At 41.8% G+C, this 26,719-nt stretch overlaps 1 protein-coding gene across 6 annotated transcripts in view; it reads left to right on the top strand.

The window, feature by feature from the left end:
* OCA2 (OCA2 melanosomal transmembrane protein) overlaps window positions 1–26,719 on the top strand; it is a 163,362-nt gene that overhangs the window by 111,751 nt on the left and 24,892 nt on the right. For 4 of the 6 annotated variants that reach the window (XM_059052638.2, XM_067027488.1, XM_067027484.1 and 1 more), the window contains 2 exons: window positions 5,967–6,026; window positions 6,666–6,770. The exons of the other annotated variants lie outside the window; for them this stretch is intronic. In XM_059052638.2, coding sequence (XP_058908621.1) covers window positions 5,967–6,026; window positions 6,666–6,770 — 165 coding nt within the window. The remainder of the gene's footprint in view (window positions 1–5,966; window positions 6,027–6,665; window positions 6,771–26,719) is intronic. 6 annotated transcript variants of the gene reach the window in all.

Raw genomic sequence — 26,719 nt, forward strand, 5'->3', positions numbered from 1 at the left:
AACTTTGGGGTTTTTGTTCTTCTTTCTCTAATTGCTTTAGGTGTAAGGTTAGGTTGTTTTTTTGAGATGTTTCTAGTTTCTTGAGGTAGGATTGTATTGCTATAAACTTCTTTCTTAAAACTGCTTTTGCTGCATCCCATAGGCTTTTGGTCATTGTGTTTTCAAAGTCATTTGTTTCTAGGTATTTTTTGATTTCCTCTTTGATTTCTTCAGTTATATATTGGTTATTTAGTAGTGTATTCTTTAGCCTCCATGTGTTTGTATTTCTTACAGTTTTTTTCCTGTAATTGATATCTAGTCTCATAGTGTTGTGGTTGGAAAACATACTGGATACCATTTCAATTTTCTTATATATACCAGGTCTTGATTTGTGACCCAAGATATGATCTATCCTGGACACTGTTCCATGAAAACTCGTTAAGAAATTATATTCTGTTGTTTGGGGATGGAATGTCCTATAGATATCTATTAAGTCCATCTTGTTTAATGTATAATTTCAAGCTTGCAGTTCTTTATTTATTTTCATTTTGGATAATCTGTTCATTGGTGAAAGTGGGTTGTTAAAGTCCCCTACTATGATTGTGTCACTCTCAGTTTCCCCTTTTATGGCTGTTAGCATTTGCCTTATGTATTGAAGTACTCCTATGTTGGGTGCATAAATATTTACAGTTGTTATATCTTCTTCTTGGATTGATCCCTTGATCATTGTGTACTGTCCTTCTTTGTCTTGTGATAGTCTTTATTTTAAAGTCTGTTTTGTCTGATATGAGAATTGCTACTTCAACTTTCTTTTGATTTCCATTTGCATGGAAAATATTTTTCCCTCCCCTCACTTTCAGTCTGTATGTGTCCCTAGGTCTGAAGTGGGTCTCTTGTAGACAGCATGTATTCACGTCTTGTTTTTGTATCCATTTAGGCAGTCTATGTCTTTTGGTTGGAGCATTTAATCCAATTACATTTAAGATAGTTATGAATATGTATGTTCCTATTACCATTTTCTTAATTGTTTTTGGTTTGTTATTGTAGGTCTTTTCCTTCTCTTGTGTTTCCTGCCTAGAGGTGTTCCTTTAACATTTGTTGTAAAGCTGATTTGGTGGTGCTGAATTCTCTTAGCTTTTGCTTGTCTGTAAAGGTTTTAATTTCTCCATTGACTCTGAATGATACCCTTTCTGGGTAGAGTAATCTTGGTTGTAGGTTTTTTCCTTCATCACTTTAAATATGTCCTGCCATTCCCTTCTGGCTTGCAGAATTTCTGCTGAAAGATCAGTTGTTAACCTTATGGGGATTCCCTTTTATGTTATTTGTTGTTTTTCTCTTGCTGCTCTTAATATTTTTTTCTTTGTATTTAATTTTTGATAGTTTGATTAATATGTGTCTTAGCGTGTTTCTCCTTGGATTTGTCCTGTATGGGACTCTGTGTGCTTCTTGGACTTTCTTGACTATTTCCTTTCCCATATTAAGGACGTTTTCCACTATAATCTTTTCAGACATTTTCTCAGTCCCTTTTTTTCCCTCTTCTTCTTTTGGGAACCCTATAATTCATATATTGGTGCGTTTAATGTTGTCCCATATATCTCTGAGACTGTCCACAATTTTTTTCATCCTTTTTTCTTTATTCTGCTCTGCAGTAGTTATTTCCACTATTTTATCTTCCAGGTTGCTAATCCGTTCTTCTGTCTCAGTTATTCTGTGGTACACGGGCCTCTCACTGTTGTCGCCTCCTCCATTGCAGGGCACAGGCTCCAGACGTGCAGGCTCAGCAGCCATGCCTCATGGGCCCAGCCACTCCGTGGCACATGGGATCCTCCCGGACCTGGGCACGAACCCATGTCCTCTGCATCGGCAGGTGGACTCTCAACCACTGCGCCACCAGGGAAGCCCTCCAATATTTTTGATCATCTTTACTATCATTACTCTAAATTTTTTTCATGTAAACTGCCTATTACCACTTCATTTGTTTGGACTGGTGGGTTTTACTTTGCTCCTTCATCTGCTGTGTTATTTCTCTGTCTTCTCATTTTCCTTAACTTACTGTGTTTGGGGTCTCCTTCTCGCAGGCTGCAGGTTCATAGTTCCTGTTGTTTTTGTGTCTGCCCTAGTGAGTATTTTTGTTTCAGTGGATTGCATAGGCTTCCTGGTTGAGGGGTTAGTTCCTTTGTTCTGGTGGATAAGGCTGGATCTTTTCTTTCTGGTGGGCAGGACCATGTCTGGTGGTGTTTTTTGGGGTGTCTGTGAATTTATTATGATTGTAGGGAGCCTCCCTGCTAATGGGTGGCTTTGTGTTCCTGTCTTGGTAGTTGTTTGGCAAAGAGTGTCCAGCACTGTAGCTTGCTGGTCATTGAGTGGAGCTGGGTCTTAACATTGAGGTGGAGATCTCTGGTAGAGCTTTCGCCATTGGATATTTAATGGGGCCGGGAGGTCTCTGGTGGACCATTGTCCTGAACTTGGCTCTCCCACCTCAGAGGCTCAGGCCTGACATGTGGCTGGAACACCTAAACTCTGTTAGCCACCAGGCTCAGAAGAAAAGGGAGAATAAAAAATTAATTAATTAAAGTTATTAAAATAAAAAAACAAAAAGTATTTTTAAAATTAAAAAGTAGTAAAAAAGAACAAAAGAAGAGAGCAACCAAATCAAAAACCAAATCTACCAATGATCACAAGCGCTAAAGACTATAGTAAAAAAAAAAGAAGATGGACAGATTCCCTAGGACAAATGCAAAATCAAAGCTATACAGACAAAATCACACAAAGAAGCATACACATACACACTCACAAAAAAAGAAAATGGAGAAAAAAATTATATATATATTTAAGGAAGAGAGCAACCCAATCATTAAACAAATCTACCAATGATAATAAACTCTAAATACTAAACTAAGATAAACATAAAACCAGAAACAAATTAGTTGCAGAAAGCAAACCCCAAGTCTACAGTTGCTCCCAAAGTCCACTCCCTCAATTTTGGGATGATTTGTTGTCCATTCAGGTGTTCCAGAGATGCAGGGTACATATAGTTGATTGTTAAGATTTAATCTGCTGTCCCTGAGGCTGCTGGGGGAAATTTCCCTTTCTTTTCTTTGTTTGCACAGCTACCAGGGTTCAGCTTTGGATTTGGCCCCACCTTTGCATGTGGGTCATTGGAGGGCATCTTTTCTTGCCCAGACAGGAGGGGTTAAAGTAGCACCTGATTAGGGGGCTCTGGCTCATTCAGGCTGGGGCAGAGAGAGGGGTATGGAATGCATGGTGAGCCTGTGACAGCAGAGTCCAGCGTGATGTTGCAACAGCCTGAGGCGTGCCGTGTGTTCTCCCAGTGAAGTTGTCCCTGGATCATAGGACCCTGGCAGTGGCGGGCTGCACAGGCTCCTGGGAGGGGAGGTGTGGATAGTGACCTGTGCTTGCACATAGGCTTCTTGGTGGCTGCAGCAGCAGCCTTAGCATTCCAGCCTGTCTGCAGTGTCCGCACTGATACCCATGGCTTGCGCCAGTCTCTGGAGTTTGTATAAGCGGTGCTCTGAATCTCCTCTCCTCACGCACCCCAAAACAATTGTCTCTTGCCTCTTAGGCAAGTCCAGATATTTTTCCCGGACTCCCTCCCAGCTAGCTGTGGCGCACTAGCTCCCTTCAGTCTGTGTTCACACAGCCAACCCCAGTCCTCTCCCTGGGATTTTACCTCCAAAGCCCGAGCCTCAGCTCCCAGCCCCCACCCACCCAGGCCGGTGGGTGAGCAGACAAGCCTCTCGGGCTGGTGAGTGCTGGTCAGCACCGATCCTCTGTGTGGGAATCTCTCCACTTTGCCCTCTGCACCCCTGTTGCTGTGCTCTCCTCCCTGGCTCGGAATCTGCCCCCCTGCCCACCTCCCATCTCCACCAGTGAAGGGACTTTGTAGTGTGTAGAAACTTTTCCTCCTTCACAGCTCCCTCCCAGAGGTTTGGGTCCCATTTGCCCTACCCAGGTACACAGGGAGTTTTTTGCCTTTTGGGAAGTCTGAGGTCTTCTGCCAGAGTTCAGTAGGTGTTCTGTAGGAGTTGTTCCACATATAGATGTACTTGTGGGGAGTAAGGTGATCTCCATGTCTTACTTCTCCGCCATCTTGAAGGCCTCCCCAACCTTGTATATTTTTATCTTCAATCTTTTTTTACTCCTTTATCTGAGTTGATTAAGGATTATGTAAGATTTGATTTCCCACTTTTTGGCAGTTACATTCTCTTTTAGTGGTTTACTCTAGAGATGACAGCTTACATTCTTAACTCATCAAGAGCAAATGTTAATTGTTACTATTACACTCCTCAACTCTATTTTCTTTAAACAAAATTCCTCTACTATATCCAGTACCTGTGGATTCTCATTCTTGCATGTTGGTGGTATATCCAAATCTGTTTTGGTTATTTCTGCTCTTGTTCATGTTATTTGTCTTCTTGCATTCTTGATGACCCTAGATTATAATTTTGTTACTTGATCTTAATCTGTGGGACTCTTGAGAGGCTACATTTGGGGTGCTTTATTCCAGAAACTTGTTTTGTTTGCCTCTGCTGGATCCCAGGGGATAATTTTTTCAGCCTGTTCAGTGCAGAGTGAGAATCCCTGTTTCAGCCTACAACATTGCTGCTGCTCACACCTCATTGCTCTGACTTCAGCCCTTGCTTGGCATCAAGCTCAAGGCAATTTCATCCTTCCTTGCCATTCAAGTCTGCAGCTCCCAGCCATCTGCAAGAAATATTTTCATGGGAAAGGAGATTCCTTGGGAAACATTACATTGTCTTGCTAATCCAGTAATGCCCTAAAAGTGTGTTTTATCCAGGTTCTATTTATTTAGCTGCAGAACGGACCTTAAGACATCCTAGTCCCTCATTTTGAAGAAAGTAGTGGCATTAATTTATTGTATTTGTCCAATTTCAATGGAACAGGGATGTCAGATCATTGCTGAACCAGCTTTTTGAAACCAGTCACTGCAACAGAAGGATAATTATGTTTCATATTGTGAGGGATTTACATCATATTATACAATCATCTTTTCACTATATAAATTGATGGAGGAGACAAGCGATGCGGATAATCTTCAGCTATACATAAACTTTAGTTTGCTGAAGTGTAGAATATATGTTATATATTTACAACTTTAGATTTAATAGAATTAGGTGTTACATAGTTATCTCATTTGTAATTTTATAAAGGAATATCTATTGGCTATTTGTATTTTCCTCATATCTTGACTTTCTCTTTTCAATATAGTCAAGCTGATGTTTTCAGTATTTGTAATCATTCAGCATGATGACATCACAGTGAAAAGGCCACATTTGAGAGATGCTAGGTAGCTATGTCACCCCCATGTCTGGTTCCCTCTTAGTGCTTCCTGTCTGGGATCTGTCATGGACAGCAGAAGATCTCCTCAGCTGGGATGAAGTGGGCAGACTGAGCAGAACAGCTCCTGCACTTATGTCTCCATCTAATCTTCTTTCCTACCTTTCTCTGGATACAATTTTCTGAATCTGTCTAGTACTATGAAAATAGTACATGCTTCAGTTAAATAGACCTTTCTTTGAAAGTTATGAAAACCACGCATTTTCTTTATATCCTTCTAAAACTCTGTGATGCTTAACTTTAAAAAGGAATTTGAAATGCAACTTACTTGCAAGACATTCTATATGGAGAGACATTTCATTATGTACAGGTGAACAGTACTCCTATACAGAGATCTTAAAATAAAGAAATGGCCTTCCATCCAAATGTAAATTTAGCATGGATATTAACTCAAATTAACGAGAAGTTCCTGCCTCTGCTACTGTGCTCTCTTCTCAATGAATCTTCAGTGTGCATATAAGATAGTAAATTATTTATAGACTGTGTTTGATCTTTCGTAAAAAATGAGAGCACCATGTTTACTTATTTTCATTTTAAAGACGTGTTTTTAAAAATTTGATGTATTCTCAGTTTTAAACTGATTCTTATCATACATCTATTTCTTCTAGGCATTGGCACATCTCCACTTAATAGAGTATGTTGGAGAACAGACTGCTTTGCTAATAAAGGTACATTAAATACTGCAATATAATGTGCTCCAGCCACTATTCCTTTGATTTAAAAAAAAATTGGCAAGAATAGGTCACATTAATTATATTAAAAAGTATATCAGGGAACCTCTTTTATCCTGTGTAGGTAAGAGATGAAAAGAGACTTTTTTCAAAGAATATATAATTGCAGATGCCTGCAATTTTGCTATTAGCCTTTAGTTAAAACATTTCTGGGAAGGAGAGAATTGAGACAGCAGTCTCAGTAAGTGATGCACAGAGGTCCCAGCCTAGGGTCACCACACGGGAAGTGAGGTCAGTGTGACCAGTGTGTCACCTGGTGTCCCACCAGGAATGAGAACACTGGACCTGCTGTCCCGCCTCCCGCCCCAGCCCCCAAGGATTGGTTGGGTTGAGCATGGTTGGGAGTCACTCCTCTCAGTTACTTGTAGACCCCGGCCCAGGCTCCTGGTAGGGGTCGGGAAAACCCAGTTGGTCCTGTTTGCACACCTGGGTCTCCCTTGCTCTCCTTGTGTGGAAGAGGAAGGACCAAGAGGCCTGTGGTCCCTTCTGAGTCTCACATGTCCTAGCATCAGATCCTCAGTGTGTGTGATCTATGTAGCTATGGTACGCTGCCCTGCTCTTATCTGTTCCCTCCAGATGGTCCCAGAAGATCAGCGCCTTACAGCTGCCATCATCTTGGTGGTCTGGGTCTCAGCCATCGCATCATCCCTGATTGACAACATACCATTCACTGCTACCATGGTGAGTCACAGTCTCCTCCATGTGATGAGGGCCCAGCTTTCACCTGCACACAACCTGGACTCACCCTTCCTTCCAGAGGAAGCAGAGAATGAGCCCTGTCCCTTTACTGCACTCACAGTTTAAGGGGACAGATGTGATGGATCCCAGACAGCAGGTGGGAGCTGAGGCCTACAGCTGCTGTGGGCAGTGAATCCCAGGATGGCTGGTTGTTTCAGGGTCAGTCTGACTGGGAGCTGCCACCTCTCGGAAAAGACAGTCTTTCTTTCTTTCTTCAAAGAAAACTGGAAGACACCAAAGACAGAGGCTGCTTGAAGGTGTTCATTCTTTATTCCCGACAAATGCAGAAGCTATTCTAACTGGCTGGGGTAGCTTCTGGTGCTATGGCCTGGATAAGATTTTGAATTTTCTGTGTGATCTTGACCCAAGTCAAGATTAGGGGGTCCATATTAGAGGACTTTTACAGGGCTGTTCCTGCTGTGTGTTCTGATGTCACTGATTGCTCAACTCAGGGCAGAATTGTGAATGCCTGGTATGACAGCATAAAGGTGAGAACAGGAACCTCGGGTCCTGTCACAGCACCTGGTATCCCAGGTGTGCTGGGCATGCATGAACACTCCTCATGGCTGGATTCTCGATAGAGGAAACTTATCTCTTGTTCTTGTGACCTTGAGGACCACTCCTCTCTCACAGGACGTTAGGGTGACTGGGACTCTATATCACCATGCATTGCCTGGAATCAGTGTCTGCTGCGTCGATGGTCCAGTTACCTAGTTATTGTTCTTCCAGGGTTTGGGTTTGGTAATTCTGAGTTAATTCTGTGGCTCTTATTATTTCTTCTTGAAGCCCTGAGTTAGAAGAGTCATCTGGATGTTGCTGAATGTGCTGGTACTGCTCAGCAGATGCTGTCATTACTGTGGTCCTGCAGAGGGCCGGGGCAGCAGCACCTCTCAGGCAGGCTAAAGTGGCAGGGCCCTGGGCTTCTGAGATGCCAGGTCAGCTTGCGTGTGAATCCCTTTCTTAGTTGGAATAGATTCTGTAGAAGACCCCGTGCATCTGAAGCCTGTGTAGCTGCAGCCCAGAGAGTTTCATCAGCAAACCTTTGTGCCTCCTCGAGGCCCTGCATGCTCACAGCTGATGCACCCTACCTTCTCGGGGGCTTCCAGGTTTCAGGACCCAGACCCTCTCTTGAACTGAACAAAATGGTCCCTATTGTTGAAAATTTAGATTCCTCTGCTTTCTAAAAATATGACGATCTTGATATTTTTCTTCCCCAAATATGAATAGTTACTTAAAATTTAAATTAAAAAAAATACATCCAAGGAATCACAGAGGGTAGGATAACAAATATCAGTACACTTACCACCCAAAATGAGGAAAATTGTATTCCCCCTGCCTCAGGTTTTCTTGTTTGTTTTGTTTTTAAGAAATAAAACATCATAGAGGAATGTAACATTCTCTGTTCCTTCCCTCAACCCCAATATCATTCTGTCCTTACCTCTCCTGAGGGAACTACCTTCATAAATCTGGGGCATATCACTATGGAAAGGATTAAAAGAAAGATCTTAGTTTGTGTGAGTCAACATCATATGGAAACCAACTCCTGAGAAACCAAAGCAGCAGCTGCATGGCATGGAGCTTCCTGCAGCCCACACAGATCTCTGCCACCTGAATGTACCATGTCAGCACGTGGTATCTACTATTGGCTGCATCAGAGGAGGGCCACTTGGGTTTCTGCCTTAGTCTGGAAGTGGCATAAGAAGTGAACTGTCACAGTCCTTGGGTGGGAAGTGGACACGTGGCCCTGCCCAGATGTAGGGTCCTGGGAAGTATGCAGCACAGAGAGCTGGGCAGGCACTTAGGTCTGCACCAGTCCCTTGCTCCCTTCCTCCCTCCCTCCTTTTCACTTGGCTGTCTTTTTTGCCACTTCTTTCTCATTTTTGGGGCGGTCAGGGGATGTGGTCTGTAGAATTTCATACTGAGACACCCCTGAAATGCCCTTTGACCTAGCATGTGACCAGTTTGCCCCAGGTGAGAGCAGAGTTCTGCACACGCCCACATGTACAAGCACATTGACTGTACTGTTAGAGCTTCTTTAGATTTACTTATCTTTTCTCTAATCAATCAATTCTGCTAGAGCCAATCACTTTACTGATTTATCTATTTCAACTGACAGTTCAATACAGTTTTCTGAGTACTATGCAGTCGGATTAGGCATTAGAGATTCATTATCTGTATCTCTTCGGGATGGTGGTTTCTTTCACACTGTGTAAGGTCTCTCTTCATCTCTGCTCTGAGCCTCTGCCTGGTTTATCTTCTTCCAATTCTTTATTTTCAAACTTTTTTAAAATTGTTTTTTAAATCCCTTTTTAGTTGTATTTTTTAAAAACAACATGCAAATGGATTTTTAAAATTCCAAGCAGATAACCTCTGTTAAGAGAATAGTTTTGAAACTGCTAGGTGGCGTTTCAGGGGGCTCTGAAAAGCTCTAGTTTTTTATGTTTCGGCACAGAAAGAATTCAGCAAGAGACAAAGTGATAGATGAGAAGTGATTTATTAGAATAGGATGCTTGTGAGGCTTACAAGAGGGTGCTGCACCCAAGAACTTAGTGGGCTACAGTTTTATAATTAAAGGAAAAGTGGGAAGGGGGACAAGACCACCTTCTTCCTCATTCTTGAGTAGACATCAAGCTTCCATCATCAGCTTTTCCTCCAGGTTGGCAGGGGAGTTTTCTTGTCCCTACGTGGTCAGGCCAGGACTGTCATGGCGCAATGGAAATGAAGAAAAAAGGCAGTAACATATGTTAAAAATTGCAAGTCATCTCAGGTTTTAGTATAATGTCACCTTTTCCTTATATTTTTGTTTATAGTATGTGCAAAGGAACATGTCCTAGGAATTCTTAACTTACTGAGCTCACTGGGCAGGATGTGGTTCTCATGCCACCATTGTTTTATTGTTTTGGAGCATGTCTCATGTTTCTGTTGTGTGGTTTTGTTGCTAAGCTTGGTTTCGTGGTCAAGCAAACCTGCTTTCTTGAATGATCATTTATTTACAGAAGTCTCCGATACTTTTTCTTTACTTCCAATCCCCTAGTAGGATTAACTATTTAATTACCTACTTTGTCCCTTTACTCTTTCCCTTTCGGTTAACATGTTTAAATTTATTGTGTTGACTGAGAGACTTGAGTTTATTTCTACTATTTTATTAAGGTTTTGCATTTATTATGCTTTCTCTTTTCTGATTCTTTTTTCCCCTGTTATCTTCTGATTTCTCTTGGATTGATAAATCTCATCCTCCAACTGGCTTGGATGGTGCTGATTTTATTCCTAGTCTTTTAGTGGGGATCTTTCTATTTGTAATGCAAGTAGTTGTATCTGCATTTCAAATAACTGTTGCAATCAACATGAGAAATAAAATATTGCCTGCCAAATATCAGTAAAGAAAGGATGTCACAGTCATCCGCAATTGCTGCCACCTCCAATGGTGAGCCAGTGAGTCCTGAGGGGACTCAGGAAGGAAACAAAGAATACCTGCCATCTAGCAGCCATCAGAGTGCACAACGGTGAGCCCTGAGAGAACTCAGGATATGAAAACACAGGATACGAGCCCCAAATACCTGAGGTGCATGTCAAAGGAATGATTTCAATGAGCCCAGACTCTCGCACCTTCCCCTACATGGAAAAGCGCTAAATTCCTTAACTTGAGATATCTGGTTTTCTTTCATTATCAATAGTTTTTAGACATTCAGACTACCTGCCCTTTGTTGTAAAACTCCTGTATATCCTGGTTCCCCTCCCACCCCCAACGGCCGCTTGCCTCTTTAGAGCAGTTTTCTCAGGGTTACTTGAGATACTGCCTCCTGGGCTTGAATTCCTAAGAATATCCACCAAATAAAACATAACTCTCAACTTTTAGGTTGTGTAATATTTTTCATTTGACAAACAGAACCTACATTAGTTAGTTTAAGAGGATTAGGAGTTTATCTAAGAATAGTGTACAGTTCATGGATTTTCTGAAGGACACCCTGGGTGGGGTTTGCCCCATGAAGCCCCCAACTTCTGCTGCTTTGCCTGGGCTCCCTCTCCCAATGCTGGATGCTGAGTACCTGGGCCTCTGTCACTCTGCCTTGAGCATACCTTGTCACATTTCTGCAAATTCTCCAAGCCTGACTCTCAAGTAGAGAAGTGTCTGATTGGAGGAGCCCATGTCACATGCCTGTGCTAGCTACAAAGGGGATGGGGAAAGTGAGTTTCCGGCTTCTGCCTTGGGGAGCCAGAGCTCATGAAACAGAGTTCCTCAAACATAGGAGTTCCTCAAAGCCTGCTTCGATACTTACTTAAATGCCTTCTCTGCAATGCTTTCTGTACTTCCCGTGCAAGGCCTTGCTTGTCCTCTGGGGTCCTGTAGCACTTTACACATAACTCCGCTAAGGTAGTCATTAAACTGATTGTCAAGACATGTCTGCAGCTGCATTCCCTTATTTATTAGCATTGCGCCTGGCACAAAGAAGATAGTTAACAAGCATTTGTATGAATAAAGAGGTAAATAAACCACAGTAGATTAATTTTTCCAAAGTAACTCCTTCACATCACCCTTGGCTTATCATCCTCCAGCAATATTCTGTTACTCTCACTGAGGGAACTGAGCACCTCAGTGCTCGCTGTGTTTCTGCGAGTCACAGACATTATCGCCGCGCCATCTCTCTAGCAGGCCTCCCTGCCTTCTGAGACATACCCTCCTCTCCAGTCGGGCTGGTGCCACTTTCCTTAGCGTGATACTGGGCATCTTTCCTGTGCTTTTGCCTACAATATTCTTTGCCGCTGGTAACAGCCATTCCCCTCAACTCTCTCCTCCCTTTCCTGAGAGCTGGCCTCACCAACATAGAGCCCTCTATGTTCCCCCAGTGGGAGGCTGTCCCTTCTCTGTATTCTTCTTCCCTGTGGCAGCTACTACCACTGCTCGCTGGAGACATCAGATGCTGGTCGAATGCATCAGCACTGGGAATCTCTGGTGTGCCCTGAGAAGGCCCTGGGAATAGATGGATATTCTGAATGCTTTAGCGTTGGAGACACTGCCAAAGTTGGCAGATGCGAAGCGAAATCTGGCCTCCGTATTCCAACACCAAATTAAATCTAGAGACAGAGTTTGGGGTGAAGTGGAAAAGAAAAGCTTTATTGCCTTGCCAGGCAAAGGGGGCCACAGCAGGCTAATGCCCTCAAAACTGTGTGTCCAACCTGGGGGGAGGGGTGGCTTGTGAGGAGTTTTATAGTCCAGGGTGGCATTGCTGATAAGCATCAGGGTGCGTGCAGGGCCCACATTCCTTCAATCCAGAGATCATCTGGCATCAGGTAACGATGGGTGAATTGTGACCTTCTCTGGAATGAAGAGTGCTTCACCAAGTAGTTAACATCTTCCATTTTGTGGGGGTTTTAGTTTGGCAGAAGAACTCACAGATATTGCCTGTGTATCCCTGGAGGGGGAACCAGGACCCTGCCCCGAGGCTGCGCTATAGTTTCTTGACTGCTCCTCCCTTATCAGTGCATCCCCTCCCTTCCCTGATTAGCAACTGTTTGAACCTGCCCTTTGGAACTCAGGGAAGGGGACACAGAAAGGCTTTTGTCCCCAGGAGCCCCAGAGGGTTCTGCTCGGTTTCAGATGCTCTGTTTCCCTTGGACCTTCCTTCCTGACCACCAGCCTGTGGGCTGTGGGTGTTCATAATCTTTCCTTCCTTGCTGCCTCTGCCCTGTGGATATGGGGCTTCCTCAATTTCAGACCCACAGTTGTCCTCGTAAAAAATCCATATGTATATAGATATCTCCCCTGCTCTGGCCTCTGACAGATGCAATGACATGAATGGGTCCTGGGGAAGCGATTTAGGTTTCCTGCCTAGATAGGGTAACTCCTGCACATTTCACAGCCCTTCTCCCAACCAGGAGCATCTTCACTCTGCACGCCTGAGAAGCCCTCTGAACTTGGAGTGTGTGGAAGGAAGGCGGACTCTGGCTCTTAGATCTCGGCAGTCATTTGTGTCCCTCTGCACCTCTGGTCTCATCCTTTGCATTCCAGAATATTTGTGGTCTGGCCTGGCTTTCATGGACCTACAGAGTTTGGGCATTTCTAGAAGGGTAGTGCCCCTTCTACTCTATGAGGTCTAGTTTCTTGGACTGTTTCTGAGGCCAGCTCCAACCAAATGTCCCTTAGAGTACCTGCTCCTCACTGTACACTCCTGGGGAGGGCTGGTCAGGGTCTGTCTGCTGTGTGTGTATTTTTACTCTGATGAGATTCCCATATTCTCAGTTTTGCTATTTTCCTGGGGGACTAAGCAAGGAGATCCAAGAACATCCTGTAGGAATACTGTCAGGTCAATCCAAGGGTAGAGATAGGTTTGCCTGCCCGTGGCCATCAGACATGAAGAGAAAACACAGGAACAATGACTGGGGTCCCTGCTGCCAGGCTTGCAGAGCTGCCTGTGTTTGAGCTCAACCCCATTCTGCTGTAAGAACACAGCTCTGGCCAGTGTCATTCTCCAGGTCAACAGGGCAAAAATTCATGAGATTTAACAGCGTTGAAACCTTATTTAAAAAGGTTAGAAAACTGCCAGATGCTGTCACCATTTCCAATGACTAGAAGTGCTGGCCAATGCCTCAGTGGGAGACTGAGGCTGTGCCTGAAAAGGTTGTGAAGCACCTACTCAGAAAGTTCTTTTTGTTAAAAAATTATGAGCATTATTCTAAGGAAGTGAGTTAGAGAGACAAAAGTTCATGTCTTCTTGGGTGGTGTCTTCTCTCCAGAGCGTGCCTTTAGTTTGGGGGTGTTCCTCTGGTATTCACATTGTCAGCTGTGAGCTGAGAATAGCAGGTAGGAAGCACTTCACATTTGTTCATGGTATTTCTCTTCCAGTGATCAGAGAAGAACACCAAATAATTCAGGAAATGCCAGAGACTTGGTTTATAACTGGCAGGATCATTTTCTTGAACTTTTGCTTATCTTATAATGTCCAGAGTGGAAAGAACTAGAATGGATGAGTTTATCTCTCCAAGTCGTCTGGACAGGGCTTCAGTGAAAATTCCAACATGAGCATGGGCAGATTATGGGAGAGGACCCCCTGGCTTTTTTGAAATTAGATTTGCTCTTTAAAATTTTCCTAATCCCCCTGCCTGGGTCCTCCCCTTCATTTTGAGCTTTGCTTATCTTAGGTGGTGACACTACTAAACACACTATTAAATCAATTTAATATTTCTATTCCATCAATGAATATTCCATCAGTGGAGGCAGAACAGAGAGGGAGACTTTGACGCAGGAAACTTGAAGCCTCCTCTCCCCTCTCGGCCCATGTGCCAGTGTTAATTCCATACTTATTTGAAGCAGAGGCAGAGAGAGTAACTGGGATGGTGGCTCTTCATCAATTGGTATGGAAATATTCCAATATTTTAACAAATATTTCCATATAAGGAAATCCCTGTGATGTCTGCCCACCTCTCCTTCTTTCCTCTTCTCCCATCTGCAGTTGACAGGGAGCTGTGGAAGCTACATGTGACCCCAGATCTGCTTTCGTGGGCAGCTATTTTAGGCTTCCCGGTACACCACCCTAGAGACTGTACTGGAAAACTAAAATACACTGCTAATGACTGAGAATTCCCTGACAGTCTTTCTCAATTTAAACCTATCTTTTCAGCCTCATTTGCTTGAACAGGAAGAATTCTCAGACAGTTTTCAAGTTAAAATATGATTATTCCTGTCCAGGATGTTCAATTCAAAGGATGGTAATTTATGCATATAATTTTGTGGGTTTTCTCTAACTGACTTGTTCATCATTATCTGTATTATCATTCAGCCTCTATGTGGAAGTCGTTTTTCATGGCCGGTTTGTTCTCATGCATCCTTTTTTTCTGGGTTTCTTTGTAGTCTCCTCCCCACCACCTGCCCCACAGGAAGTGTTAGGGCAGAGGGCAGACTGCTGTAACCCCTGAAAAACAAAAGCACCCTTTAGGGTAGTAAAAGCGAGAAATATTTCACATTCACTTTAGCTTTTATATAGTCTCATTTCTACTTCAACTCATCCTTTCCTAAAATATCCAGGAACAAAATAATGTGGAGGGTTGAATCTGGTCCAGTGAATTGCAACTAGGTTTAATAACATGAGCGTATGTAGGAATTAACAGGTCAGGTTTGGAGGAGGTGGGTCTGGGCTTGAATTCCAGCTCCACCATTATGCAAACTAAGAAGGTCAGAATCAGAGGAGAAGTGACAGCAGAACAATAAGTTGGGAGGACTCCAGCAGCTTGTCCACTGTGGTCTTGGCAAGCTGTGTTAGTGGCAGTTTTGCCCACTTGGGGTCTGTGCCCAGCCTCTCTGGTGGGAGAGGGTGACCTTGGGGGCCATGCAGTGCCCAGGCTGAGAGTTGTTCACCTTCCATGCCCAAGGCCTGTCCACTACACCTCTGGATCCTAGCTCCATGGCACCCCACAAAAACAAGTGGCACGTCTGGGGTTCCAACAGGCTGAGAGAAAACTGATCACAGCACGTCCCATAGACATAGGACAACAAACAATAAATTATAAGAATACTCAGAGATTTAAGCACTAAACAAAAAAAATAGCTTCCGGAACTAAAACCCATAACTTTTAAGCTAAAAAGATTGAATAATGAATCGAAGAAGAAAAACGTCAGTGTTAGACCTGAGTTAGTGGGTTTGAAGCCAGTGAGAGAGGTATCTAAAAAGTACAGAGCAAAAGTACAAAGAAACAGAAACTTGAAAAAACGTAAGATTTCGATGCGACCAGTAAAACTAGCACGGTAATGACAGGAATTCTGGAAGGAAGGAAAGGAATACATTGTATTGACAATGCATGGCCCTTCATCCTCAAGTGGGGTCTGGACATCTGCAGCCCTGGAGGTTATGGAAATAAGGGCTTGGCTACCCAGACATGCCAAGCCAGAAGCTGCATTTGGAAAAGATGCCAGGTGGTTGTCTGCACAGGTACACTGGAGGTGCACTGATCCACTATAAATAAGCCTGCCAATGCATTACTGCAGTCTTACCCTCTCCACTCCCATGTCCTATGAAGATGAAAGCTGTCCCTAGTGCTTGTCCGAGGCACTTATTAAATCCTACCCAAAGGTATCAGACCAGGAGTGGAGTATTCCTCAGAGGCCCAAGTTCTTACTCATTTATCAGAAATGGATGGGGCAATTCTGCATATAGACTGAGTGCCCAAACTTAAATGTCTGACCTGGGGACAGACAGCAGATATCAACAACAGAATGGCAACCAGTAAGAGAGCAAGACGGAGACAAGTGCACAGTGACACCAGTGGTGGTATGTGCAGAGAGGACAGGTGTGGTGCATGCAGGGAGGACAGGTGTGGTGAGTACAGAGAGGGCAGATGTGGTGAGTGCAGACAGGATATATATGGCAGGTGCAGGGAGGACAGGTGTGGTGGGTGCAGGGGAGCAGGTGTGGTGGCTGTAGGGGGAGGTTAATATCTGTCTTTGCTTGTAAAAGGATACTGCATCTTTTCTCTGCAGGCAAGTGGGTATAGCCTGTGAACTTCTCTGATTTTTCAATGAAAGGTGGATAGCACGATTTTCTATTAAAAATTTCAACTCCAAATGTTGTCAATAAATTAAAAGTTCAAAACAGACCCTTCTGGCTTCTGCTCTTTACATTTTCTTTTCCAGAGGAGCCTCTACTCTTAGGGCTCACTGTCTGGTATTACTCATTATGGTCCCAGGATAGCCATCAATCTAGAAGTCCTGTGCCTGCCCTTGCAGGATTGCCTGGGTACTCCCAGAACCACTGCTTCTTTTTTTAAAATTTTATATTGGAGTATAGTTGTTTTACAATGTTTGGTTAATTTCAGGTATGTAGCATATACCTATTATTTTCCAAATTCTCTTCCCCTATAGGTTATTACTGAGTATTGAGTAGAGTTCCTGTGTTATACAATAGGTCCTTGTTGATTATCTATTTTATATATAGTACTATGTATATGTTGATCCCAACCTCATAATTTGTCCTTGCCCCCAATCTTTCCTCTGTGGTAACCATAAGTTGGTTTTTGAAGTCTGTGACTCTGTTTCTGTTTAATAAATAAGCTCATTTATATCATTTTTAAAAGATTCCCATTTAAGTGATATCATATGATATTTGTCTTTCTCTGTCTGCTTTACTTCGCTTAGTATGATAATCTCTAGGTCCACCCATGTTGCTGCAAATGGAATTATTTCATTCTTTTTAATGGCTGAGTAATATTCCATCACACACACACACACACACACACACACACACACACACACACACACACAAAACCACACGCAACTTCTTTATCCATTCATCTGTCAATGGACATTTGAGTTACCTTCATGTCTTGGATATTGTAAATAGTGCTGCAAAGAACATTGGGGATGCATATATCTTTTCAAATTATGGTTTTCTCCAGGTATATGCCCAGAAGTGGGATTGGTGGGTCATATGGTAATTCTATTTTTAGATTTTTAAGGAACCTCCATACTGTTCTCCATAGTGATTGCACCAATTTATATTCCCAACAGCAGTGTAAAAGGGTTCCCTTTTCCCCAAACCCTTTCCAGCATTTATTGTTTGTAGACATTTTGATGACGGCCATTCTGACTGCTGTGAGGTGATACCTCATTGTAGTTTTGATTTGCATTTCTCTAATAATAAGTAATATTGAGCTTCTTTTCATGTGCTTTTTGGCCATCTGTATGTCTTCTTTGGAGAAATGTCTATTTACTTCTTCTGCCCATTTTTGGATTGGGTTGCTTGTTTTTTTGATATTGAGCTCATGATCTGTTTGTATATATTGGAGATTAATCCCTTGTAAGTCACATCGTTTCTAAATATTTTCTCTCATTCTGTTGCTTGTCTTTTCGGTTTGTCATGGTTTCCTTTGCTGTGCAAAAGCTTGTAAGTTTAATTAGGTCCCATTTATTATTTTGTTTTTATTTTCATTACTCTAGGTGGTGGATGCAGAAGGATATTGCTGCAGTGTATGTCAGAGTGTTCTGCCTGTGATTTCCCCTAAGAGTTTTATAGTATCTGATCTTACGTTTTAGGTCTTTAATCCATTTTGAGTTTATTTTTCTGTATGGTGTTAGAGAATCTTCTAATTTCATTCTTTCACATGTAGGTATACAGTTTTCCCAGCACCACTTATGGAAGAGACTGTCTTTTCTCCATTGTATATTCTTGCCTCCTTTGTCATAGATTAATTGACCATAGGTGCATGGCTTTATTTCTGGGCTTTCTATCCTGTTCCATTGATCTATATTTCTGTTCTTGTGCCAGTACCATACTGTTTTGATGATGTAGCTTTGTAGTATAGTCTGAAGTCAGGGGGTCTGATTTCTCCAGCTCCATTTTTCTTTCTCAGGACTGCTTTGGCTATTTGGGGTCTTTTGTGTCTCCATACAAATTTTAAGATTTTTCTTTTGTTCTAGATGTGCAAAAAATTCCATTGGTAATTTTTTATTTTTTATTTTTATTTATTTATTTATTTATTTATTTACTTATTTATTTATTGTGGTACATGGGCCTCTCACTGCTATGGCCTCTCCCGTTGTGGAGCACAGGCTCCAGACGCACAGGCTCAGCGGCCATGGCTCACGGGCCCAGCTGCTTCGCGGCATGTGGGATCTTCCCGGACTGGGGCATGAACCCGTGTCCCCTGCATCAGCAGGCGGAGTCTCAACCACTGCGCCACCAGGGAAGCCCTCCATTGGTAACTTGATAGGGATTGCATTGAATATGTAGATTGCCTTGGGTAGTATAGCCATTTTGACAATATTGATTCTTCCAGTTAAGAACATGGTATATATTTCCATCTGTTTGTGTCATGTTTGATTTCTTTCATCAGTGTCTTATAGTTTTTGGAGCACAGGTCTTTTGCCTCCTTAGGTAAGTTTATTCCTAGGTATTTTATCCTTTTTGATGCAATGGTAAATGGGACTGTTTCCTTATCTTGTTTTTCTGATCTTTCATTGTGAGTGTATAGAAATGCAAAAGATTGCTGTGCATTAATTTTATATCCTGAAACTTTACTAAATTCATTGATGAGTTCTAGTAGTTTTCTGGTAGCATCTTTATGATTTTCTAAGTATAGTATCATGTCATCTGCAAAAAGTGACAGTTTAACTTCTTTTCCAATTTGGATTCCTTTTATTTCCTTTTCTTCTCTGACTGCCATGGCTAGGACTTCCAAAACTATGTTGAATAAAAGTGTTGAGAGAAGACATTCTTGTCTTGTTGCTGATCTTAGGGAAAATGCTTTCAGGTTTTCACCATTGTGCATGACGTTAGTTGTGGGTTTGTTGTATATGGCCTTTATTCTGTTGAGCTAGTTCCCTTTATGCCCAGTTTCTGGAGAGTTTTAAATAATAAATGGGTGTTGAATTTGTCAAAACCTTTTTCTGCACCTATTGAGATGATCATAAGGGTTTTCTTTTTGAATTTGTTAATGCAGTGTATCACACTGATTGAGCTGCAGATATTGAAAAATCCTTGCATCCCTGGGATAAGTCCCACTTGATCATGGTGTATGATCCTTTTCATGCATTGTTGGATTTGGTTTGCCAGTATTTTGTTGAGGATTTTTGCATCTATATTCATCTGTGATATTGGCCTGTAACTTTCTTTTTTTTTGTGGTATCTTTTTCTAGTTTTGGTATCAGGGTGATGGTGGCCTCATAGAATGAGTTTGGGAGTATTCCTTCCTCTGCAGTTTTTTAGAATAGTTTCAGAAGGATAGGTGTTTAAATGTTAGAATTCACCTGTGAAGCAATCTGGCCTTGGACTTTTTTTGTTGGGAGTTTTTAAATCATAGTTTCAATTTCAGTACTTGTGAATGGTTTCTTAATATTTTCTATTTCTTCCTGGTTCAGTCTTGAGAGATTTTACTTTTCTAAGAATTTGTCCATTTTTTCTATGTTGTCCATTTTATTGGCATATAGTTGCTTTTAGTAGTCTCTTAAGATCCTTTATATTCCTGTGGTGTCCATGGTACTTCTTTATCATTTCTCATTTTTTTGATTTGAGCCCTCTCCCTGCTTTTCTTGGTGCATCTTGCTATAAGTTTATCAATTTTGTTTAGCTTTCCAAAGAACCAGCTTTTAATTTCATTGCTCTTTGCTATTGTTTGTTTTCATCTCTATTTCATTTATTTCTGCTCTGATCTTTATGATTTCTTTCCTTCTACTAACTTTCAGTTTTGTTTGTTCTTCTTTCTCTAGTTGCTTTAGATGTAAGGTTAGGTTGTTTATTTGAGATTTTTCTTGCTTCCTGAGGTAAGATTTTATTGCTGTAAATTTTCATCTTAGAACTGCTTTTGCTGCATCCCCTGGGTTTTGGATCACTGTTCATTTGTTTTCATTTGTCTCTAGGTAGTTTTTTATTTCCTCTTTGATTTCTTCAGTGATCCGTTGGTTGTTTAGTAGCATATTGTTTAGCCTCCACGTGTCTATGTTTTTTACAGTTTTTTTCTTGTAGTTTATTTCTAATTTCATAGCATTGTGGTCAGAAAAGATGCTTGATATGATTTCAATTTTCTTAAATTTACTGAGGCTTGCTTTATTGACCCACATGTGGTCAATCCTCGAGAATGTTCCATGTGCACTTGAAAAGAATGTGTATTCTTCTGCTTTTGTATGGAATGCTCTATAAATATCAATTAAGTCCATCTGGTATAATGTGTTATTTAAGGCTTGTGCTTCCTTATTGATTTTCTGTCTGGATTGTCTGTCCATTGATGAAAGTGGGGTGTTAAAGTGCCCCACTATTTTTGTGTTACTGTCATTTTCTCCTTTTATGGCTGTTAGTGTTTGCCTTATATTTTGAGGTGCTCCTATGTTGGGTGCATATATATTTACAATTGTTATATCTTGTTGGAATAACCCTGTGATCATTATGTAGTGTCCTTCTTTGTCTCTTGTAACAGTCTTTATTTTAAAGTCTATTTTGTCTGATATGAATATTGCTACTCCAGCTTGCTTTTGATTTCCATTTGCATGAAATACCTTTTTTCCATCCCCTCACTTTCAGTCTGTATTTGTCACTAGATCTGAAGTGGGTCTCTTACAGACAGCATATATATGAGTCTTGTTTTTGTATCCATTCAGCCTGTCTATGTCATTTGGTTGGGGCATTGAATCCGTTTACATTTAAGGTAATTATAGATATGTATGTTTTAATTGCCATTTTGTTAATTGTTTTGGATTTGTTTTTGTAGGTCTTTTTTTCTTCCCCTCCTCTTTTGTTCTCTTCTCTTGTGATTTGATGACTAACTTTAGTGTTGTGTTTGGATTCCTTTTGTGTGTTTGTGTGTGTGTGTGTGTGTGTGTATCTATTGTAGATATTTGGTTGTGATTACATGAGGTTTTTTTTTTTTTTTTTTTTTTTTTTTCTTTTTGCGGTATGCGGGCCTCTCACTGTTGTGGCCTCTCCCGTTGCGGACCACAGGCTCCGGACGCACAGGCTCCGCGGCCATGGCTCACGGGCTTAGTTGCTCCGCGGCATGTGGGATCTTCCCGGACCAGGGCACGAACCCGTGTCTCCTGCATCGGCAGGCGGATTCTCAACCACTGCGCCACCAGGGAAGCCCTACCATGAGGTTTTGATATAGCACTCTATGTATACAATATTGTTTTAAGTTGCTGTTCTTTTAATTTAAAATGCATTTCTAATATCCTGAATTTGTACCCTCCTCTTCTCACAATTGCTGGTTTTGATATCATATTTGTGTGTGGATGATGTTTACTGTATGTTTTCCTCTACTGGTAAGCTTTTCCATTCTTAATTTTCTTGTTTCTAGTTGTGGCTTTTTCTTTTCCACCTAGAGAAGTTCCTTTAGCATTTGTTGTAAAGCTGGTTTGGTGGTGCTGAATTCTCTTAGTTGTTGCTTGTCTGTAAAATTTTGATTTTTCCATTTAATGTGAACAAGAGCCTTGCTGGGTCCTTCTACTGTGCCATCTTGTCTCCAACCTCCTTCCTGTTGTTTTCTACCAGGACACCTCAGTTTCTCTCCTGGGGGTTCTAGCCATGAGTCCTGTCATTACTGTAAGAGACAGTCCTGCCAGCCTTCCTTAATTGTTATTTGTCTTGCACTCACCTGAGCTGTCCTTCCCATGGTCCTAGATCGGATGTCCATTGTAGTGGCTACATGTCAAGCAGCAAGGACTGTGCCCTCTTGCTCAGAATGCAGAAGAAGTGCTTCATATTTTTTTAGATGAATTGATATTATGGTATTTAAATTTAAATATATATATGTAGATGAGAGTAATTAAGCGGTACAAACTTCCAGTAAAAATATAAATGAGTCACAGGGATGAAATGTACAGCATGAGGAATATAGTCAATAATAATGTAATATCTTTGTATGGTGACACATAGTAACTAGAACTACTGTGATGATCATTTTGCAATGTACAGAAATATCAAATCACCAAGTGGTGCACCAGGAACAAATATAGTGTTATAGGTCAATTATACTTCAAAAACAAACAAACAAACAAAAACAAGTTCATTGTGAAAGATCAGATTTGTAGTTGAGGTGGGTTTGGTGGGAAAGTGAGAATTAGATGAAGGTGGTCAAAAGTTACAAACTTCCAGTTATAAGCTAAATAAATACTAAGAAAATGTACAGCATGATTAATATAATTAATAGTGCAGTATATTACATAAGAAAGTTGTTAAGAGAATAAATCCTGAGTTCTCATCACAAGGAATAAATTTTTTTACCTTTTATTTTGTATCTATGAGATGATGTAGGTTAACTAGACTTGTGGAAATCATTTCATGATGTCTGTAAGTCAAATTATTAGGCTATATACCTCAACCTTACACAGTGCTGTATGTCTGTTATATCTCAATAAAACTGGAAGAAAAAAATAGGAATGATGTAATGCTTTTGTTTAAGAATGTCAACATAGGCTAGCAATTACATCCTTGGGAATTATTTTTAATTGGGGTGACACGTATTACATATTAACTTAAGATTTATGAGCGAGTCACATTTTTTTCAGAATTCTTTGGCAGCATGGCTGAGGTGACCAGTCCACAGGCAGGTACTCAGCTGGTTCTTCTGTAGAGCACTGTGTGCTGAACTGACTCAAGGCACATTTCAGGGGGTGAAGGAACAGCTGTCCTAGGACAGTGTCAGACAGGGAGAGGCTGTGTTGAGGAAAAGGCCATATGCAGAACCAAAGCCAAACCAGTCGTCTCAGGGGAACACTGAGGGTCCTGGCTCAGCCTGATAGGCAGTGTGTGTGGCCCTGGCAGACATCCCCATGAGTCCTGAGGTTGGCAGCAATCTGACCTCAACCTGTGTTCCTCACTGTGGTGGGGATGCCTTGGGGCTCAGCTGGGATTTGTCCAAACAGATCCTTTTCTTTTTTCTTTTTTCTTTTTTTGTGGTATGCGGGCCTCTCACTGTTGTGGTCTCTCCCGTTGCAGAGCACAGGCTCTGGACGCGCAGGCTCAGCGACCAGGGCTCATGGGCCCAGCCACTCCACGGCATGCGGGGTCTTCCCGGAATGGGGCACGAACCTGCGTCCCCTGCATCGGCAGGAGGACTCTCAACCACTGCACCACCAGGGAAGCCCAGAACCTTTTCTTATTCCTACAAAATTCTCCACATCTACAGGGCCATGACCCTAGAATATCCATTGTCTAAGACTGAAAGCAGTTTGCTTTGATGATGTTTGAAAGACCTGGAAATTGATTCCTTTAATACTGCCCAATCCTAGACCTCGCCTTAGAGTTTGTTGTGTCTGATAACTCTGTGACCCAAGTCAACAGGCCTGACAACATGGGTCCCCTCCTGCTGATCCCTCCTCTTTCCACTCTCCCTTTCTTCCCTAAACACTTTGCCTGTCATGACTATCATTATGGTTATCTCTGTGCGTTAAATGTCAGCTCCCTTCTGCTTATTTGACTTCACTGCCTTGACTTGGCAGAGCCCTTGCTGAAATAGGTGACGTAGGTGAGGCCCCCCACACACCTACTGGCATCACGTGCACAGGCAGAGGACCAAGCACCCAGGCTGCCATTTGGCTTCACAACCACAGCCCTTCCTCAATGGGCCTCATGTGCCCATGCCTCTCGACCACTTCTGCATGCCCTTCATCTCTTCAAGCCCCCAGCACCTCCCCTTCCTTCCTTGAGTTGATGACCTGGCTTCCCATTTGTGAGGAAATGAAAACAATCATGTGGGGACTTCCACAGGTAATGAGCTCTGTGCCCCAGGGCGTGCTGCCTTCCTCCAGCTGTTTGGGGGAATGCCTGCCCTTCATCTGCTGCCAGATCCCACAGTTCTCCCCTGCAGAATTTATTTTTCAGTCTCCACTGGATCATTATTATCGGTTTCCAAATATGCTGCCCTTTCTTCTCTCATTAAGACTCTCACGGGGCCATACATTGCAGCTGGCTCCCTCCCCTTCCTTTGCTCCTGTGACAGCAAACTTTGAAAATGTTGTCTACCCTTGCTGTCCTAGTCTCACTGTAACTTCTCTTCTTTTTTCTCATGACCCCAGTCAAGCATTTCTCCCACAATCCACAGACACAGTTGCCTCCAAAGTTGCGATGACCTCTCATGAGAGATCCACCCTCATGAGAGATCCCATAATGCCCCTTGTTCTCTCCTAACCTGGCTTGACAGCAACGACAATGTGTCCTGGAGGAAACCTCTCTCCTCCTTAAAACCCTTTCCCTGTCTGGCTCTACTAGGTTCTCCTTCTATCCATGACGTCACTTCCTCTCAGTCTCGTCTATGAACCCCTTCATCTTCTACCCCCCAAACGCTGGACTCAGTTCTGGCCACTACACTCTCTAGACTTATTGTGAGTTGTCTTCTCTAAACTCATTCTCTAAATGGCAACTACACCCGACCACTCCTGGGCTTCTCTGCAGACATGGAGGCTTAATATCCAGCTGCCTCTCTTACCTCTACTGGGATATGACAGGTGTCTCAAACATGATTCCATCCTTCCCCAATCTTCCTCATTTTCATAAATAACAATAAAATTCCATTTTCTCAGTTTCTAAGACCACACATCTTAGAACCTGCCTGATTCTTTGCTTTCTCTCATACCCTACAGCCAGCTGTATTTCAAAGCTTCTAAATCTGGCCAGTTCCCACCAACTCCACCACTGCCCCTAAATCTAGTCAGTATTTCCCTCTCATTTCACCTCCAAGTTGTCCTCTTTGTTTCCAGTCTTGTGCCACCCCTGAGCATCTATTCTCCACAGAGGATTCCCACCTCACTCTGCAGAAGTCAAAGTCTTGCAGTGGCCTATGTATCTTACAGATATGGCCACTGTGTCCTCTGTGATCTCACCCCTATCACTCTTCTCCTTGCCCACATTGCTCCAACCACACTATCTTCCTTAGTTTTCCTTGGACATGTCTAGCAAGCTTGTGCCTCAGGCCCTTTGCACTTCCACCTCCTTCTTCCAGTGATTCTCTTCACATAGATCATTGTGGGCTTGGTCCTGCTTCCTCACCTTTATTGAGTTTTTGTAAAATGTCACCTTCCCAGTGCAAAATTGAACACCCAGTCACACTTTTGCTTTATTTTTCCCATAGCACTTTATACCACCCAACATTTTACTTATTCATTATTTTGAGCTGTTTAGTTGTTTAATGTTTAATTTCAAGTCAATTCATACAGTTTAAAGTGCTAAATCAGTCTGGAATTCTTACCTAAAAAAACAGCACCTTTATCCCATCTCTTTGTCTCACAGAAAACCTTTTTCATCATTAGCTGCTTTTTAATTTTATTTCTTGTTTCCTGAGTGATGTTACCTGTGTTTCTGCTCCTTTTGTGTTTTTTTCCTCTTTTGCCTGAGCCCTAGAGTCTCTCCATTTGTCTCATGTTTGAAGAGGCAATGACATCCTGAAGTTCAGTAATTTGGTGCCAAATTTCATAAGGGATATTGGTCTGTAGTTTTATTTTCTTGCAGTGTCTTTATCTGGCTTGGATATCAGAGTAATGCTGACCTCATAGAATGAGTAAGGAAATATATCCTCTTCAGGTTTTGGAATAGTTTGGTAAGTATTGGTTTTAACGTTTCTTTAAATGTTTGGTAAAATTCACCAGTTTGGAAGAGTTCCTTCCTTTTCAAAAATTTGGAAGAGTTTGAGAAGCATTCACATTAATTCTTCTTTAAATGTTTGGTAGAATTCACCAGTGAAACCACCTGGTCTTGTGATTATCTTTTGGGGGGAGATTTTTGATTCCTGATTCAATCGCATTACTAGTTATGTGTCTATTCAGATTTTCTATTTCTTCCTGATTCAGTGTTGGTAGGATGTATGTTTTGAGGTCCATTTTCTCCAGGTTGTCCACTATGCTGTATAATTGTTCATAGTAGTCTCCTGTGATCCTATGTGTTTCTAGGTGTTATAATACCTCCTTTTTAATTTTTATTTATTTGAGCTCCCTCTTTCTTTTATTATTCTAGTTAAAGGTTTGTCAATTTTGTTTCTTTTCAAGAAACCAGATCTTAGTTTTTATTGATCTTTTTTATTGGTTTTCTAGTCTATTTATTTATGCTCCAACCGTTTTTTTTTCTTACTTTGCTAATTCTGGGATTAGTTTGCTTGTCCAGTTCCTTGAGGTGTAAATAGTTAGGTTGTTTATTTGAGATCTTTCTTTTTTCTTAATGTAGGCACTTATTTTTATAAACTTCCCTCTCAGAACTATTTTTGCTATATCCCATAGTTTTTGGTATGCTGTGTTTCCATTTTTGTTTGTCTAGATTTTTTAAAAAACATCTTTATTGGAGTATAATTGCTTTACAATGGTGTGTTAGTTTCTGCTTTATAACAAAGTGAATCAGCTATACATATATATATATATATATATATATATATATATATATATATCACATTATCTCCTCCCTCTTGCATCTCCCTCCCATCCTCCCTATTCCACC

The sequence above is a fragment of the Kogia breviceps genome, chromosome 2 (genome assembly GCF_026419965.1).
Source record: "Kogia breviceps isolate mKogBre1 chromosome 2, mKogBre1 haplotype 1, whole genome shotgun sequence".
Lineage (NCBI taxonomy): Eukaryota > Metazoa > Chordata > Mammalia > Artiodactyla > Physeteridae > Kogia > Kogia breviceps.